General features: G+C 38.3%; 1 protein-coding gene across 2 annotated transcripts in view; it reads left to right on the top strand.

Moving 5' to 3' along the window:
• Fgf12 (fibroblast growth factor 12) overlaps positions 1-16,992 on the top strand; it is a 533,458-nt gene that overhangs the window by 344,965 nt on the left and 171,501 nt on the right. For both annotated transcript variants that reach the window (XM_059277387.1, XM_059277386.1), the window contains one exon: positions 4,839-4,942. In XM_059277387.1, the coding sequence (XP_059133370.1) occupies positions 4,839-4,942 (104 nt within the window). The remainder of the gene's footprint in view (positions 1-4,838; positions 4,943-16,992) is intronic.

Consider the following 16,992-nt stretch of genomic DNA (forward strand, 5'->3'; position numbering starts at 1 on the left):
AACCAATTCTAGCTAAAAGCCAAGAGGAAGTTAGGAAATGGCAAAAAAGCTATATTTTTCTAATTATGGTGGACGGAGTGGGTGACAGGTGATAAGGTATAAATGTAGGATGGTGTCAGGTCGTAAGAGATGGGGACAGAGGAAACAGTAGAGATTTTTAGCAAGAAAATGCCAAGAGCAGATGCTACAAATCTGAAGAATGAGGTGGAGTCCAATAGCCTTGTTACTAAGGGGATTAAGGATGAAGATCACATTCAGTAGTAATCCTCAGCCATAGTGAGCCTGCATATACTCTAGATGAGGCAGAAGTAAGGCTCTTGTGACTTTCTGAGATTTTAGGGGGCAAGATGGAGACCTTTCATTAGAGAATTTTTTTAAACATTTATTTTATTGTTAATTGTGTGTGTGTGTGTGTGTGTGTGTGTGTGTGTGTGTGTGTGTGCATGCATATGTTCACATGCCCATGTATTCAGGCTCCCAAGGTGGTAGGAAAAGGTGTGGAATCCTTTGAGCTGGATCTAAGGTGGTTTTGATCGCCTGACATGGGTACTGGGAAACTTCCTCCTGAGTAAGGCAAAAGCAATACTGAAGTGCTGAGCCCTATCTCCGAGTGCAGATGAATAGGTTTTTTTAGTTCTTGACACTGAAAAGTCTTATTTAAAGTTGTTTACTGAGTCTTTGCAGTAAGGGCTAAGTCTCCAGAAGCATTCCACCTAAGAGCCGTCATCACCTTTTGGTTTATAGAGGACTCTCTCAGTTTGTGCTAGAGCCTCAGCGATATTTGTACTTTCCTTAAGCCCCTCTCAGAGGGGAAGCCTTTGAATGGCTTTTCCCCTCCAATTCAGCTGCACCAGCCAAGCTTTTGACCAAGAAGTCTCTTCCTTAGGGGATCATTTTTCTAGGTTTTTCTCTCCATTCATTCTCACAAGGACCATCATTTAATTTGTTATTTCCCAGCAGATGCTTTTATTTACAATACATAAGTACCTTGCATTTAGTCTGTGCTTTGCACACTAATTCTGCTTTCATTAGCAATCTCCGTCAGGATTAGGGAAGGTTTCGCATTACATAGACTTAAGCAATAAGGACCAGTTTCTCTCCTAGAAGCAAGGTTTAGTAATTGAGTGCTGGACGGCTGCCACACTCTCAGAACTCTCTGGGACTCTGCTTCTTCCACTCCTCAGCTCTCACTCACTTGGGAGCAGTCTTTGTTTTTAAGTCTGAGGTGATCCAGGTACTGCACTCCTCCCCACTAGAACAACAGTAAGACAAAATGTTGAGAAGAGGTAGTGAAGGAAACCATCTCGTTTCTTGGGAAGGGTTCTTTAAACATATCCAGATCTGTCTAGCTCTGTCAAATAGTGAGTCTGTAAGAGTTAACTCTAGCCATAGCACATGGAGGAAAATCATCTAAGACACATATTGGTTTGTCAGAAGATAAGGCCAGAGAGCCTTGGAAATTAAAGTTCAAATGGTACCAAGAAGAAACACAGTTTTTAGACAAGTAACTACACCAGTGACCTAGAAACTCTCTGTTTAGCATCACTGTCACCTCAGTTACCTCTCTGAATTAGTTTGTCATAAAAACCCATGCAACCGGCGGGGCGGTGGTGGCTCACGCCTTTAATCCCAGCACTCGGGAGGCAGAGCCAGGCGGATCTTTGTGAGTTCGAGGCCAGCCTGGTCTACAGAGTGAGATCCAGGACAGGCACCAAAACTACACTGAGAAACCCTGTCTCCAAAAACCAACCAACCAAACAAACAAAAAGCAAAACAAAACAAAAACAAACAAACAAAAATTTCTGCCAGAAATTCCTCATGCTATTTATGGTTTAGGATCAAATATGATCAGTGAGTTTATAGGCATCTTGAAAATGCACAGATATGGAAGGTTATCTTTTGAAGCACTAAGCAAGGTGCTGAGTATAAACTAAGAAAATTGCTAAGGAACTATGCTGATTTTTTTTAACCTATGTCAGATCATAATTTATGAGAATTATTCAATATTGGGCTAGGGAGATGGCTCAGTGAGTAAAGTACTTGGAGTACAAATGTGAGAACCTGAGTTCGGATCCTTGGAACCCATACAAAGCTGGGTGTGAGAATGTGTAGCTAACCCCAGAGCTCCTGTGGTGAGATGGGAGGTGGAAATAAAACCTATAGGCTTGCAGACCAGAGAGCCTGTTGGAAGCATCTGAGAACAAGCCAGAGACCCTGCTTCAAAATAAGGTGGAAGATGCGCACAGACACCCTGGGGTGCCCTCCGGCCTCCACATGTGTACTGTGGCATGTGTGCACCCCTCATGCACATCAATTATCCACATACACATGAGGCACTATTTACTGTTAATGTTAAATAACTCTATTTGTGAGACACTCTTAAGAGCATAATGCATTGTGTGTGTGTGTGTGTGTGTGTGTGTGTGTGTGTGTGTGTGTGTGTAGACTTGCACACTGTATTGTTATCCCACCTTTACAGGTAGGAAAACAACACATGAAGGGTGTAGGGAGCTCAAAGCCACGTGACTCTGAGTGGTTTGTCTAGAAACCTCCACCTTCAAAACCCTCATCTTTTTGTCTGTGTTGCTGCTGAAGTCCTATGTGTCATACTTCTCTTGTCTATTTGGTAAAACCCAAATCTCTATGATTAGAAAGATGCTTGTTTATTTACATGTTGTGCTTTCTTATGTCTCCCAAGAATGAACCCCAACCTTCTTCTCTTTTCCTAAGGGCCAGCTTCAGTCTTGTGTTCTGCGTTTAAAACATTTCCTAAATACCTCAGGCCACAAAGATCTTCCATGTCTTCCCTGGAACTTCCATAACATACAAACTATATACAGAGAAGCATGTAGTCATTTGATTATAGAAATAAATAGTACAATGTATTAGGTTACTCCGTGTATCTTTATTTTGTCTCCTTAAGCAGACTGACTTATATTTCTTAAGCAATTTAAAATGTGCAAGATCAGTGTGGAGCCTATAGGAAGAACTAAAATTAGCTCAGCTCTAAACTGAATCAACAATTAATCCTTAAGCAACAGTTATAACAGAGTCTACATTTCCAGGACAAATGAGAAAACAGGTTCAAGGAGGAAGTGACTTAGCCAGTGTCAGCAACTAGGAATCCAGTCCTGTTCCAGGAAACCTGTAGTCTAAGACTTGATCCTCTGCAAGTCTCAACCGAACACTTGACTAAAATCCAAACACTGTACATGCTTGTGTCTGTGCTGTGTGTGTAGATAGCTTACTGTCTCATTGGAAAAAACCCAGGTGTAAGCAATTGGGTTAACTAATGGGCGTACTCTGTTAAACTTTGACAATATCAGAACTGAAGGAATTTTATCTGTAGAGAGGGTGGATGAGCTCTGATAGTCCATTTATTAAAGAGAACTGCAAGGAATTCTTGTCACAAATGTAGTCATGTGATATTTAATGTCTCCCTGCAATGCCGTCTATAGAGTCGAACTAGGTGGCTGGTTGCTTTCCTCTTGTATGTGAAGAAAATATTTCCAGGGTCACATTTTCTGCTGATGCTCATTCTGTAACCTCAAAAGCAACTGGACGCAGGGCCGTGACATATACTTCATAATAAGAAATTGCTAGAAGGGGTACAGGGTATAGTCTTTGTCTTTTCTGGTCCATGCATTCGCTGTCCTCTTAGTATTTTGGGTTACAGGCAACTTGAACACATAAAGACAATATTTCTGTTTGATTTTAGGTTGTTTTGATCAACTTGCCAACTTTGATGTTTTATATAGTATATTTTTCTTTAGCTATGACATCTATGTGTTGTTGCTCAAACTATCTATAAATTGCCTGTCCACTTGTCTTAGTCACTGTTCTATTGCTGGGGAGAGACGCCATAGCTAAGGCAACTTATAAAAGAAAGTATTTAATAAGGACCTTGTTCACAGTTTCAGAAGGTGAGTCCATGACCACCATGTCAGGGAGCAGAGCAGCTAGCATGTGGACATGGCATTGGAGCAGTAGCTGAGAGTTCACATCTGATCCACCAGCAGGAGGCAGAGTGAGTGAGACTGGACTTGGCATGGGCTTTTGGGACCTCAAAGTCCATCCCCAGTGACACACCACTCTTCTTCCAATAAAGCCACACCTCCTAATCCTTCCTCACACAGTCAGTCCACCTGCTAGGGACCAAGCATACACATATATGGGCATTTGGGGCCACTCTCATTCACACCACAGCATCATTTATTATTATATCTTCATTTTCATGCAAAGGTTCAAAATATCTAGACAAGGTCTCCCCACTGTTGCTCCATGTTAGTCTATGATCATAGTCACTGTCTGTGCTCAAGACCTTTTCAGGGTCACAGCAGGAAGACAGAAACAGGTTCTATCATGTTCTAACGGTTGTATTTTACTGTTACTTAGGATGAATGGTTGCTTTTATTATTGAGAGGTTATTGCTTCAAGTTGTGTGTTAGAAAAATACCCTGTAATACTTGCTATGTTTATTTTGGGGAGCAGGGATTCTAGACACTCCAACTCATGGAGACTCTTAAAGTTCTTCTAATCTAGCATTTTTGTACCAGTTGACTCACGCCTCTCACTAGAACTTCTTTGAGTCATTGATGGTGTTGTAGAGACAAGGCAAGGTAGTGTAGTTCCCCTTGTTTTAATGCCCCCTCCATTCCTCCCTCTCTCTCTGTCTCCCCCTCTCTCCCTTCCTCTCCCTCTCTCTTTCCATCATTCTTTCCATGCTGTTTCCAATAAATAGATTTTAACACTGAAAATTTTAAGGACATTGTAAAGAGCAAGGTGATTTATTTGCAAGGTCACTAATCTTGACCTGTCCTTTTTTCTTCTTCTTCTAGCCCTCTTCAATCTAATTCCTGTGGGACTGCGTGTGGTGGCCATCCAAGGCGTGAAGGCCAGCCTCTATGTGGCCATGAATGGGGAAGGCTATCTTTATAGCTCAGTAAGTAGCTCCGTGTGTGTGTGTGTGTGTGTGTGTGTGTGTGTGTGTGTGTGTGTGTGTGTGAAGCAATCATTGTTTCAAGGAACTGATGTCACCCTATATTTTAAAACTGATTTTCAAGTCTATTGCAAGGATTTTACCATTTGGGTGTTAAAAATCACGTACCAATGAATGAAAATGAACCAGTTACTTTCATTGTTATGTATTTTTACATCTAGTTTTGACTTTCAGAGAATGAAGTTTGGAATTTACCTGTCTGTTCAGTTCAAGGAGTAAGACACTCTGTCTTTCCCTTGTTAACTCCCCTTCAAGGACAGATGGATTATAGAGGGTCTTCTTTATCTTATCATAGAGAAATAATTTTCATAGACTTTGCTTTTGTTTGTGCTTCGTAAGTCCATGGAGTGTCCAGTGTGTCATATTCTCTAATTTACAGACATTATCTAATTTAAGGACAATGGATTTGTATAATGAATCCTGGATTAGGAACAATGACTTTAGTATATTATGCACATGTCAGCATTGTGTGTGTGTATGTGTGTGTACAAGTAACTTTTCCACTTTATCTTAATTTCTGGACCTTTAAAGGGTTGGTGTCGGTTCCTCCTTTATATAATATCTCTTCAAATCTACAAATAACTAAGTGTATAGTGCCAGTGCTATACTGTGAGAATGGACACATTTTTAAGCATATAAGAAACATTTTTAAAGTTAGCATTATCCTGGTTGTTCTGTCTCAAAAGTTTTAATTCATGCACTGAAAAGATGTAGCTTTTCTGAATAATTTATGTTTTTCATATGGGAATGGCCTGTTTGTGATTCATAAAAATTATCCTTTTGAAAATCACAGCTAAGGAGTTCTACCCATTCTGTAATCTTGGTCATTGCACAGACTATCTAGGAAGTTCACCTGTGTTTCCCAGTTGTACTTTAAACACTGAATAGTCATAGTAGACTTCACATAACTATTAAGTGAGAATCTCATACATTATACTTGCTTATTAGCAATATAACTGTCATCATATATTATATTAAAGCTGCTATCATATGAATGTTCCCTACAACCTATAATAAATATCGTGGTAGCACATACGCCAGTTACTCTGATGGGATTGTTACATATGGTTTGCCGTTATTGCTATGGTCTCTCATAAATATAATTACTGTGTTAGTTAAAACACAAAATAACTTGAAAGGTCAAAGTTTACGGTCTACTTCTGAGTATATTCAGATCTGCATGTCCACTTATATATGGCATACATGTGCACACATTTTCAAGTTGATGATCGAAATAACATTTAGAGATAGAAACATTTTCAGCTTAAGTAACAAGCATTCATTTTTCATGCATCGTGTTAGATATACTAATAGCTTTCACGTAAAATCATCAGGAAGTCCCTTTAAATTTTTCTTCAAGTTTTTTTTTTTTTTTCCCCAGCAGCAGAGATTGAATCTAGGCCTCGCACATGCTACGCGGGTGTTCTACCACTACGCTATGGCCCAATCCCTTACAAATTCATTCAAAATAGAAAAATCAAAATAAGAATAAGGAATGGTACTATGTTGAATAATTCTAGTTAGCTAAACAGCAGTAACACAAACATTGACTGGGATAAAAAAAACAAAAATATGGAGATGACCTGGGGATGGTAGTAAAGATTGAATAAGCATGTAAAGGCTCAGATGTGATGGCATAGAAGCTGTAAAGCTTGGGCCATTGAACTAGAGTTGATTTTATTGGCCAGTGGTTTGTGTATAGAATGGATGGGGCAAAGCAGGGTGCAGGTTCACTCAGTTTTCAGAGTTGTATTCTTTTTGTACTTCTTATTTAGAAGTGAAGCTAAGTGCATGGATCTCAGTTCTGCAGGACGGAGAGGTTTTAAAGAAACTTGCAGTTTTGACTACAGTCCCGTTTCTAAAATAAAGCCAACACCTTTGTGAAGCCAGCAATCATTTCCTGAGTTACATGCTTTGCTACATAAGATTGCTTTTGTCACACATAGAATTGCAGTGCTTTCTTTGCTAGGGTACCAGGAGCAAATGTCCTACAATTCTAAGGAGATCATCGCTGGCATAAGCCAGCTGGTTCTATTCTCTCTCAAGGTTCTATCTCTGTCCCAGACTGGAGGGGTGAATCCTGGTTTTAAACAGCCTCTAATGGGACTATAGGGACCAAACATCAGAGTGTATGGGCTACATCGCACTCTGTACTCCAGTCTGTCTGTCAGGTGTGCTGCAACGAGAAACTGGCACGGAGGTCTTGTGGTGAGTTCAAAGGCAGGTGCTAGCCCCAGCTTTCCTGGGAGTGTCTTTGTCATGTACTAAAGCTTGAAGTTATTTGAAAAGCAGCTTCCTGTTTCCCATGACCAGTGCAGGAGAGCACATCAGGGAAGGCCATCAAGAGATCCGTGGAGGGAGGATGGGTGGTGTACAAACTGAAGAAGTCCTAGAGAAACTGAGTCCAAGAGGAATGCAGTGATGCTATCGTGTCCATACCGTCATTTTCTGGTTTCTGTTTAGAGTTAAGCTGGGAGAACGTTCCCTTCCCACCTTTGAGTTCTCTTCATTCACTCATAAGCAGGAACAAAGGAGAGTAGTGAAGGTGGGCTGATTGCTGGGTAGCTTAGATGGGGTTAAGGGTTAAAGCCTGTTCTCAAAATCCAGGCAAACTAATGTATATCTCCATCTCTGTCTATATCTGTATCTAAATCTATTCTATATATCTATCTATATCATCTATATCCATATTCATATCTATCCATATCTATCTACATCTATATCTTTATCTATATCATCTGTATCTGTATCTATCTGTATCATCTGTATCTATATCTATATCTATCTATACTATATAGATATATAAATACAAAAATAGATATATCTGACATGGTTTTTGATGTTTCTAGATTTTTTTTTAATCATTGCATTTTGCATGTTTAAACATACTTTGGTGTTTATCTTTTTAAACTCCCTTGCATCACTGAAATTTTCCCATTTTTCTTTTATTCTTCTAAACTTAGGCTGCATTTCTTTTCCTTGAGTGATTGCTTCTAGTTTTCAATTCACGTACATCCATGATTACATACATTGATAAATATTGTTCTGTTTCTGTTTTCTATACAGCTCATGAGCTGTAGAATATTTTCTCGGCTATTAAAACCCATCTCACCAATCTGAATTAATGTATTTTAAAATGAGTTATTTGTAGAGAGTTATCGCATTTTACCAGACTTAGAAAGTAATTTCTACGAACAGTTTTTGACTACGTCAAATTTAGTCTTGCTGTATTTACTGTTTCTCCAAACAACACATTTCATTGTTCTTTGTGGGGGCATCTACATGTAGTGACTTCTTGTGTAAGTATCTCTGTGTAACAGGTAATTTCCTACCTCATGAATCCATGCACCCTCTTCCTTCCATTTTTCCCTTTGACTGTAGTTCATTTGCTTGGAAGCAGCTCACTGGACTGGCATTTCCCCTAGCATCCATGAAATGATATTCCATTGGTTTCCGGCATCTGTTGTTGAATGTTGGAATTTGTTGTCAATTTAATATTTCCTTTTAGGTAATCTCTGTGGAAATGGGAAAAATATTTTCACTTTATATTTCCTGTTCTTAAACTGTCTTTACCTGTTAGAAATTTGTAATGAATTTATAATCCAGAAAGTTATAATTCTCCAATTCTAAAAAAAAAAAAGGACTTGTATCCCTTATCCATTTTATCTATCAACCACGCTTTCCAGTCTTTCATGCCATTTCTATGATATAATATTCAAACTCATTGTGTTCAAATTTTAAGCTGTTTTGTGATTTCAGGCATGGTGTTTCTCATTTCTGAATGTTGAATGACTTCTATTAATATCCTCCTACCCTTGATTTATTTCTTCCTGTGTTTGTTGTATGGCTTTTTTCACTTTTCACAGGAAGTTATTAGCTTATCTCTCCAAGCGTTTCTAACATAATCGGTCAGTGTTTTTCATAATTTTGAGTTCGTATTTTATGTATCAATTTTCTTGAGTGTCATTTTATAGCCACATTCAGGCTAGCTTTTAGAATTAGTTCTTTAAGTGTTCTGGGTTTTGGCTTTGGGGCATGTTCCTTTCCCTTTCTCTTTGATAGTTCTTCCTCTGAGGTCTGTTGCTTTTGGGATAGCTTCTACCCAGCCTCAAATGTCCCTAGTTTAGAGTAGTTTTAAGGCATTCCCAAGATGTTATCCTAGGGGAACAGTGGGGTGAATGCCGGAGCCTGGGCTGAGGTGTGATTTGGGCTAGTTTCTCTTGTTGCAAAGGACTGCTTTGAGTTTCTAGGAAGGAGCAGCATCTTTATTTTTTTCACTACAGGGTACTCCAGTGCAGCTCATTGTATGATTAGCTAGCCAGGCTCTGGTGCTCACTTTACAGGGAAGAATTTTAGTTCATTCAGCTAACTAGAGAGAGCCCTAGGCCAAATGGCTTTCTTCAGGACATGGAGCCAGGCTTACCTGAAGCTGCCGGTGGTGTGCTACCATTTCTATTCCATGGGAATGTTATGCTTGTTTTGACAGTGCTGGTGGTGGCAGAGATGGTTAGGCCTTGAGTTTTGTATTCTATTGGCCTTGCCCTCTATTTGGAAAGAGGGTGTATGATACTGTGAACAAACAATGACTCTCTCTTTCTCTTTCTCTTTCTCTCTCTCTCTCTCTCTCTCTCTCCCCTTTGGTTAAAAGTACATAACATAAATTTTCCATCTTAATATTTTTGCGTGTACTTTACTGTTAACCATGTCCACACTTTGGACAACAGATCTCTATACCTTTTTCCTATTGTAAGAACTAAAGTTGCATGCCCATTATAATCATTTTTCCTTTTCTCCTCCCCAAATTTAATTCACTTAGCAGAATATTCTCATTTCATCTATGTTATAGCATGCAATAGGATTACTTTTATCTTAAAAAACTGTGTATCTTTTTGCCCATTCGTCTGTTGAAAAGCATTTAAGTTCCTTCTACTTCTTGGTTGTAGGATTAATGCTGCAGTGAACACAAAGTTACAAATACATCTTCAAAAATATTTTTGTTTCTCTGGGTGTATGCCCAGAGACAAAGTTACTAGACCAAATCACTCTATTTTAATTTGTTTGTGGACCCTCATACTGTCTTCCGTGCGTTGGCACTGTTTTGTATTGCTACCAACAGTGTACAATAGTTCAGATGTCTCTTCCCAGCCCAATACTTGACATTTTCTAAATTAAAAAAAAAAAAAAAAGAATTCTTTTGATGTTGGTCATCCCACCATTTAGAATATGCCCAAAGTACAGTCTGCGTTGAGGTTTGCTTCTCTATGTGCCGAAGCTTATTGTAATTCTTGTGTCTATTGTGATGTCTTCTGCATAGCGTCCTGGGAGACTAGCATATTTAATTCCTTGGACATTTTTTTTGCTTGTTTGTTTGTTTGCTTGCTTGGTTTACTGTTTGCTGCTGAGTTAGAGCTTGCTTATCTATGGTGGCTAGTTACTCTTCGTCAACTATAACTTGGAAATATTTTCTTTCACTTTCCAGGTGGCCTTTTTATTTTCTTGGTCATTTGCTGTGCAGAAATTTCAGTTGCTAAAGTTCCACAGGCTTTCCTCCTCTGTTCCCTTTTTTCTCAGTGTCATTTGAAGAGACTGTTGCTGAATTTGATGTTGTGAAGCTTTGTTTCCAGTTGTCTTCTAGAAGCTTTAATTTCAACTCTCATATTTAAGTCTTTCGCCTATTTTGAGTGAATTTTTAAAAATATATTTGAGTCTTTTTCATTCCTTTGCATATGGCTATGAAGTTTTCCAAGTACCGTGCATTGAAAATATGTCTCTATTTGTGTGTGCCAGGATTATTCCGTTAGAATACTGTAGCTGGATCTATGTTTTAAGATCAGAAATCTGGAGGCTAATTGCTTTATTTACTTTTCCATTTTTTTGGGTGGGGTTTGTTTTGACTTTTAATTTAATATGGATATTTTTGTTTTACAAAAAGGACTTTGAGATTTAATAGAAATGATATTGCATCTATAGTTTGCTTTAGGTAAATTTGGACATTTAAACAATATTAAGTAGTCTGGCCTATGAATTTGGGATGTCTTTCTATTCATTTGTAACTTCTGATTTTTTTTATAGCAAGAAGTTTTTAAGTGTCTAAGTTTCTTACTTCTTTGTTTAAATTTAAACCCACTGTGTCTTTTGAAAGGGAGTTTAAAATATTTTTAATGAAATTAAATAACACTTTGTTTTTAAGTAGAAAAAAATGTAATCTGTTTCATACCCTGTGAAAGAACTGACTGAAATAGACATTTTATGTAATTTTTTTATTATATACATAAATTGCATTACATACCTATATGTCAAGTGTCTAAATTTTTTTTTGCAGTTTAACCTGTTCTGCCTTGAAGTTTAATCTGTTTTATTTATATACTTTATTCTCCTTGAGTTTTATAAATTTTGAAAATGCCTATAAAAGCATCTAAACTTCTTAAATGGTTGTATTTAGGTGTGAGTCAAAGGAAGAGGGAATATTTCACCACATACAAAGGGAAGAGCTTAAAGGCTAGCTTCTCTCTATATAAATTTACTTCCATCAACATATTTTTGGTGGGGGGTTGAAACAGGGTTTCTCCGTGTAGTTTTGGAGCCTGTCCTGGATCTCACTCTGTAGACCAGGCTGGCCTCGAACTCACAGAGATCCGCCTGACTCTGCCATCTGAGTGCTGGGATTAAAGGTGTGTGCCACCACCACCTGGCCAACTTTTTTTTTTTTCACATTTAAGTAATTTGAACTGAAGTTTGTATATATGACTGAACTGCAGAGGATATCATTAAGAATATGTTGTATCTACATATGTTGTAAATCTACATCATTTTCATACTGTGGCTAGGACATTGGTGGTACAACATTTTCGCTAATTCCTGTGTAGAGTGGTATTTTTTTTTGTTTGTTTTTTTGTTTTTGTTTTTCGAGACAGGGTTTCTCTGTGTAGCTTTGTGCCTTTCCTGGAACTCACTTGGTAGCCCAGGCTGACCTCGAACTCACAGAGATCCGATGGCTCAGCCGTTAAAGGCTAGGCTCACAACCAAAAATATAAGAGTGGTATTTTTTAAATAAATATTGCAGGATGGTACTGCAGTCCCATTGCTGACAGGATCATATTTGCCTTTTTACGTTCTGAATCTGTGATGTTCACAATCCTTCCAGTAGCCCAGCTCTAGTGTCAGCTGATATGGCCCTTCTTCCTACCATGTCCTTTCTCTCTTTCCTTTTTTATTTATTTATTTATTTATTTATCTATCTATCTATTTATTTATTTATTTATTGCCCCATCCTAGAAGGAAACAGTGAAAAAAGAAAGTTTGGAGCAGAGCTACTCTTGCATGTCAGCCTTTGGGAAGTAAAAATGTAAGTGAACGGTTTGGACAACTTGAGAGCCTTGACATTTGCATCTGGAAAAAAAAAATTATACTTCAAATGCAATTTGAGTAATTTGCGTTTTAATGAGCAGTTTGGTGTACTTAGCACACATGTCACTGACATTTCATTGATTAATAATGATTAAGATGTTCGGGAAAGCTCTATTTTTTGTTGTAATTATTATTTATTTTGTAAACGTTGAGTAGTTATCTCCCAAATATGAATTAGGGAGTTTGTAAACGGATGGTCGTTTTCTTTAACCGAGAGATCAGTTAAGATGACGTGAACACTATCTTTTGTTGAATGCTGCTGTAACCTGTAGTGGCTGTGTATGGATCTACGGCAGTGATAAATTCACTTCTTTAAGTCTGTCTGTGTTCTAGTGAGCAGTAAGTTGTTATGACAGCAGCAGCAATAGCTGCCATAGCAACGGGATTAACAATCATGTTTGTAGAAATAATAAATGGTGCTTGGTCGTTACCTTGAAAGAGCTTTTAGATTTGTATCCAGGTTCTAAAGCAATTGTGGGAAAGAAGGAAAAAATTAAATTAGCCATTGATGAAGAACTGAGACATAAGAGGGGTTAATTGACTTAATAAGCCCATCCTAGCAACAGGAGCAGGAGGTAGATCTAGGCCTGAACTGAAAACCCATAGGATTTTCATGATGCCATTTTGTCCTTGGCCTTATATGGAATGACACCTTTTCATTGTGGACTGTTTTGTATCTCCCTCACCCTTTCTTATAAACTATCTCATTAGATCTTCGTAATATCTCTGATGTTATTATTGCTGAGTGGCAGAAGGTCTCTCTGGGAAACAGAAAGTTGAAGTGAATGAAATGATGTCCCTTAACAAGCGGAGGAAGGTCAAGAAGAAGGCACTTCAGTTCCGTGTTCATTTCTGTGATCAACCTTGCTCTTGTTTTCTCCCACAATGAACTATTCGTTACCCTAGAGTTTGACACCATCAAAGCCAGAATTCTTTGAGAAGCTTTATGTAAAGACACTGAGAAAAATGATTGGGAAAACAAAGGAGAGCTGCCTGATTAATGAGCAACCTTTAACAACATTTAGAATTTCACACCCAGGTCAGTGAGAGCAGACACCCTGAAGACAGGAGATAACCCTGGGTTTTTGAGAACGCGTTAACAGTTACTGAGAAGCACGGAGAATGGGGGCTCTGAGGGAGAAGAAAAGGGAAGCCCTATTGAGAGCTGTCAGAGACCATTTTACACTCACAGGTTGGGGTAGAGAGAAGCATGCTCTTTCGTTCGTGCCTCTAATTCCTTTTCCTTTTCCTTTATTATCGATGCCCAAGCTTTCCTGTCATTCAGTACACAATAAACATTTCCACATTAACCGTAGTCAAAATAGTTTTCCTCATTTAAGGCTCGGAGAAGAAATCTGTCCTTGCTTCTCCTTCTGTTAGAATTAATTGTTTTCATGCCTTGTCGATCCTACCTAGGGCTCACAGTTAGAGATCCTATGTGATAAGGATGCATACTTCTCACGGCATTGAAATCTGCAGTCCCCAGATGAAGACATTGGCCAAGACCTTGTGGAGCTGGTTGATGACGCCATCGTACAGCCTATTTCTGGCAATAATGAATTGGCTGTCTGGTGGTTATCGTTGTAATCATGTTTCTGATTGTGACGATTCATGCCCTCCAATTCAGCTTTGTATAATCTCTGGCACGTGTGTAAGGGTTTGCAAATTGCTAGTCATGAGCCTCCTGTGTTGAGGCTGATCAAAGTTATAGGTTTAAAAATCATGTATCACCATGTTTTCCTTTCTGTAGTAAAGAAACACTGCTTATCCAATGAATAGAGGGTAAAGACGTGCCATGGCATCTTCCTGGAAGACCATCTGCTTCCCATCATCTCAGTGAAAAATGTCTGCTTTAGTCTAAAAAGTAGTATACTTAAAAAACATAATGTATTTAGAACAGAGAAATGAAGCTGTTCCTTATAGAATAGCTATCCATCCATCTATCCATACATACATACATTCCTCCATTTATTCATTCATTTGTGTGTGTGTGTGTGTGTGTGTGTGTGTGTGTGTATGTGTGATATTTAAGCAATGAATGTGTTTATGTTCTCACCTGTGACTATATGTGTGCACATGTGGAGGTCAAAGGTTAACTGAAGATGTCTTGCTTGGTCTTTCTCTACCTTATATTTTGAGCTAAGGTCTCTTACTGACTTGGAAATCACTGTCTGGTAAGACTGGCTGTCCACTGAGCCTCAGGGATGATCCTGTCTCCACCTGCAGAGTACTGGGATTACAGACATGTACCACTGAGCCTGGCCTTTTACATGAGTGCTGGGGATCTGACCTCTGGTCCTCAAGTCTGCATTCCAAGCACTTTACCCATTAAACTATCTCTCCAACCCTCCCAGTTCACTTTAATGCCCTCATCAGCTTACTTCTACATGGAAACATCTAAAAATCTGAGGCATATTCAGAGTGGTGTCTTAGGAAATTGATATCTAGAGGGAGGGGAGAGAGAAAAACAGACCGCAGGAAAGAGGAAAGGACTGGGGAAGAGAAATAGATGGGTCTTTGCTCTTAATATCAAATATATCCTAGAGTTTTGAAGTTAGTGACACCTAAATAAAGAAAGTCAAAGGTCAAATCATAGGAACTTGCTAAATGATTACATTGTTAAGAATGTAATCTAGGTCATGAACATAGATTTTTGTCTTCTCATTATGGTTTCCTTGAAGTTTGAATCATTTCTTTTCAGCTTAGAGTAATTTTTGGCCACATCATCTGGCCAAAAAGTAACTTCTTTTGCCTATTTTTTATTTTACTATATATATGTATTAGTTGATTGAACTGGGATGTTGAACTAAGAGAAAGAATGAAACCCTGGCATCACAGGAACCCGGCAGTTAGCTACTGGCAAATGTGAGATATAAATTTTCGTTGGGCTATTCTGTCTTTCTTGAGAAAGAATTAATGTCACCAGTTTTGCTTCGACTGGGTTAACTAATTTTAAGAACCACTCACCCCATAGGACATTTTGTACACCTTACTGTCCTACCATACTACATGTCCTTTGAAGTTAGAGATTATATATACTATAGGTTAATATTTCACACCTCAAACTGGAGTTTCCATGAGAAGGCTTAAATCTTGTTGAATAAGTTGATGGAGCATCTTTGAGTTTAGTTCCTGCAGTAACTCATGTCTGTTTAGTCCCAAGGATTTCCTGACTGCGACGCTGTGTACTCTCCAATGCAGTTAATGGTTCACATTTGAGTAGATTTTGACTGCTTTGCTGTCCAGTAGAAAATTATGTTAGTCTCTTGCCTACAGTTTGTAACTTTCAGAAAACATTCTTATTTCAACCCTAAAGCTGGCCTACACTGTAAAAATTAACACGTGTTTCTACTAATGTTTTTCACTGAAGAACAAAAAAAAAGAGTTTCTCAGAGCAGCATGAATGAGCACCTGTGCTTAAATAATTTGAATTAATACCAAATTTTTAAATTTTCCTTTCTGATTTAAGGACAGTGTGTGGTATAGTTATTTAACACTATCCATAATAATGATAGTAACTGAATGTATATACATGTATATGTATGTACATAAATGCATATGATTTAGGTTTTATTTATTTATTTGTTTTTAAGATAAGGTACCATTTCTAGTTCAGCATCGTCTAGAGTTTACTGTGATCCATGTTTGCCTGGAATTGCAGTCCTCCTGCCTCAGCTTCTAGAAAGCTGGGGTTACAGATATGGGCTACCATGTATGTCAGCAATAGACATATCAAAGGAGGCTCACAGAACAGTCAGTTCCTTGGCTTCAGTGCATGAGACTTACGTAGGATCCATCTCATCCTTAGTTACAGTGATGGTTCCTGGGTCACCGAATCCAGTCTCTTTAGCTACCTTGGCCACTGGGTGACTGGCTGCTTCTCATCTAATTATGGACAATTACCTTAAGTCTCAAGACTCAATTTTATCTGAACAAGAATTGGCTTTAAAAACCAAACAGGGGACAAGTCCCCCAATAGATTTCAGTAAGTGTTAAATACACATACATACAAGCAACACTAAATGGATTCAGCAGGCTGTATGTATATGAATGTATGTATATATATGTATATACATATATATGTACATATATGTGCCTATACATGTTTATATTTATATAACAATAATAATTAAAGATTGGAAGTCATGAATGTGAGAGGAAGTTGGGGGGACATAAATATGGGAGGGACTGGAGGCAGAGGGGGTTGAAATGAAGTAAATACAGTACTAAAGTATGAAATTCTAAAAACATAGGAAAAAAAACACAACAATGACAACAAAAACAGACAAACACAAACTCCTCCCATTTGGAACTGAGAGCATAGACTTTTCACTGCCACAAGGCTCTGGAATGTTGTACCATTCAGAAGACAGAAGATCTGGGAGAAAGATGGAGCAACTAGATGTCAATCATACCCGGTCTCCTCCACTACCATCTGAAAAATTAATAGGTTTGATCTCTGAATGTATCTTGGGTTGTACAAGAAAACACTAAAATCTTAATCATTTTTCCCTTTTTCTCCTTCTATCATGATCCAGTTTTCCAACACTAGGGACTTCCCTTTTGGAAATGTCTCAACACATGCC

Source organism: Peromyscus eremicus, chromosome 12, assembly GCF_949786415.1.
Source record: "Peromyscus eremicus chromosome 12, PerEre_H2_v1, whole genome shotgun sequence".
In the NCBI taxonomy this organism is placed as follows: domain Eukaryota; kingdom Metazoa; phylum Chordata; class Mammalia; order Rodentia; family Cricetidae; genus Peromyscus; species Peromyscus eremicus.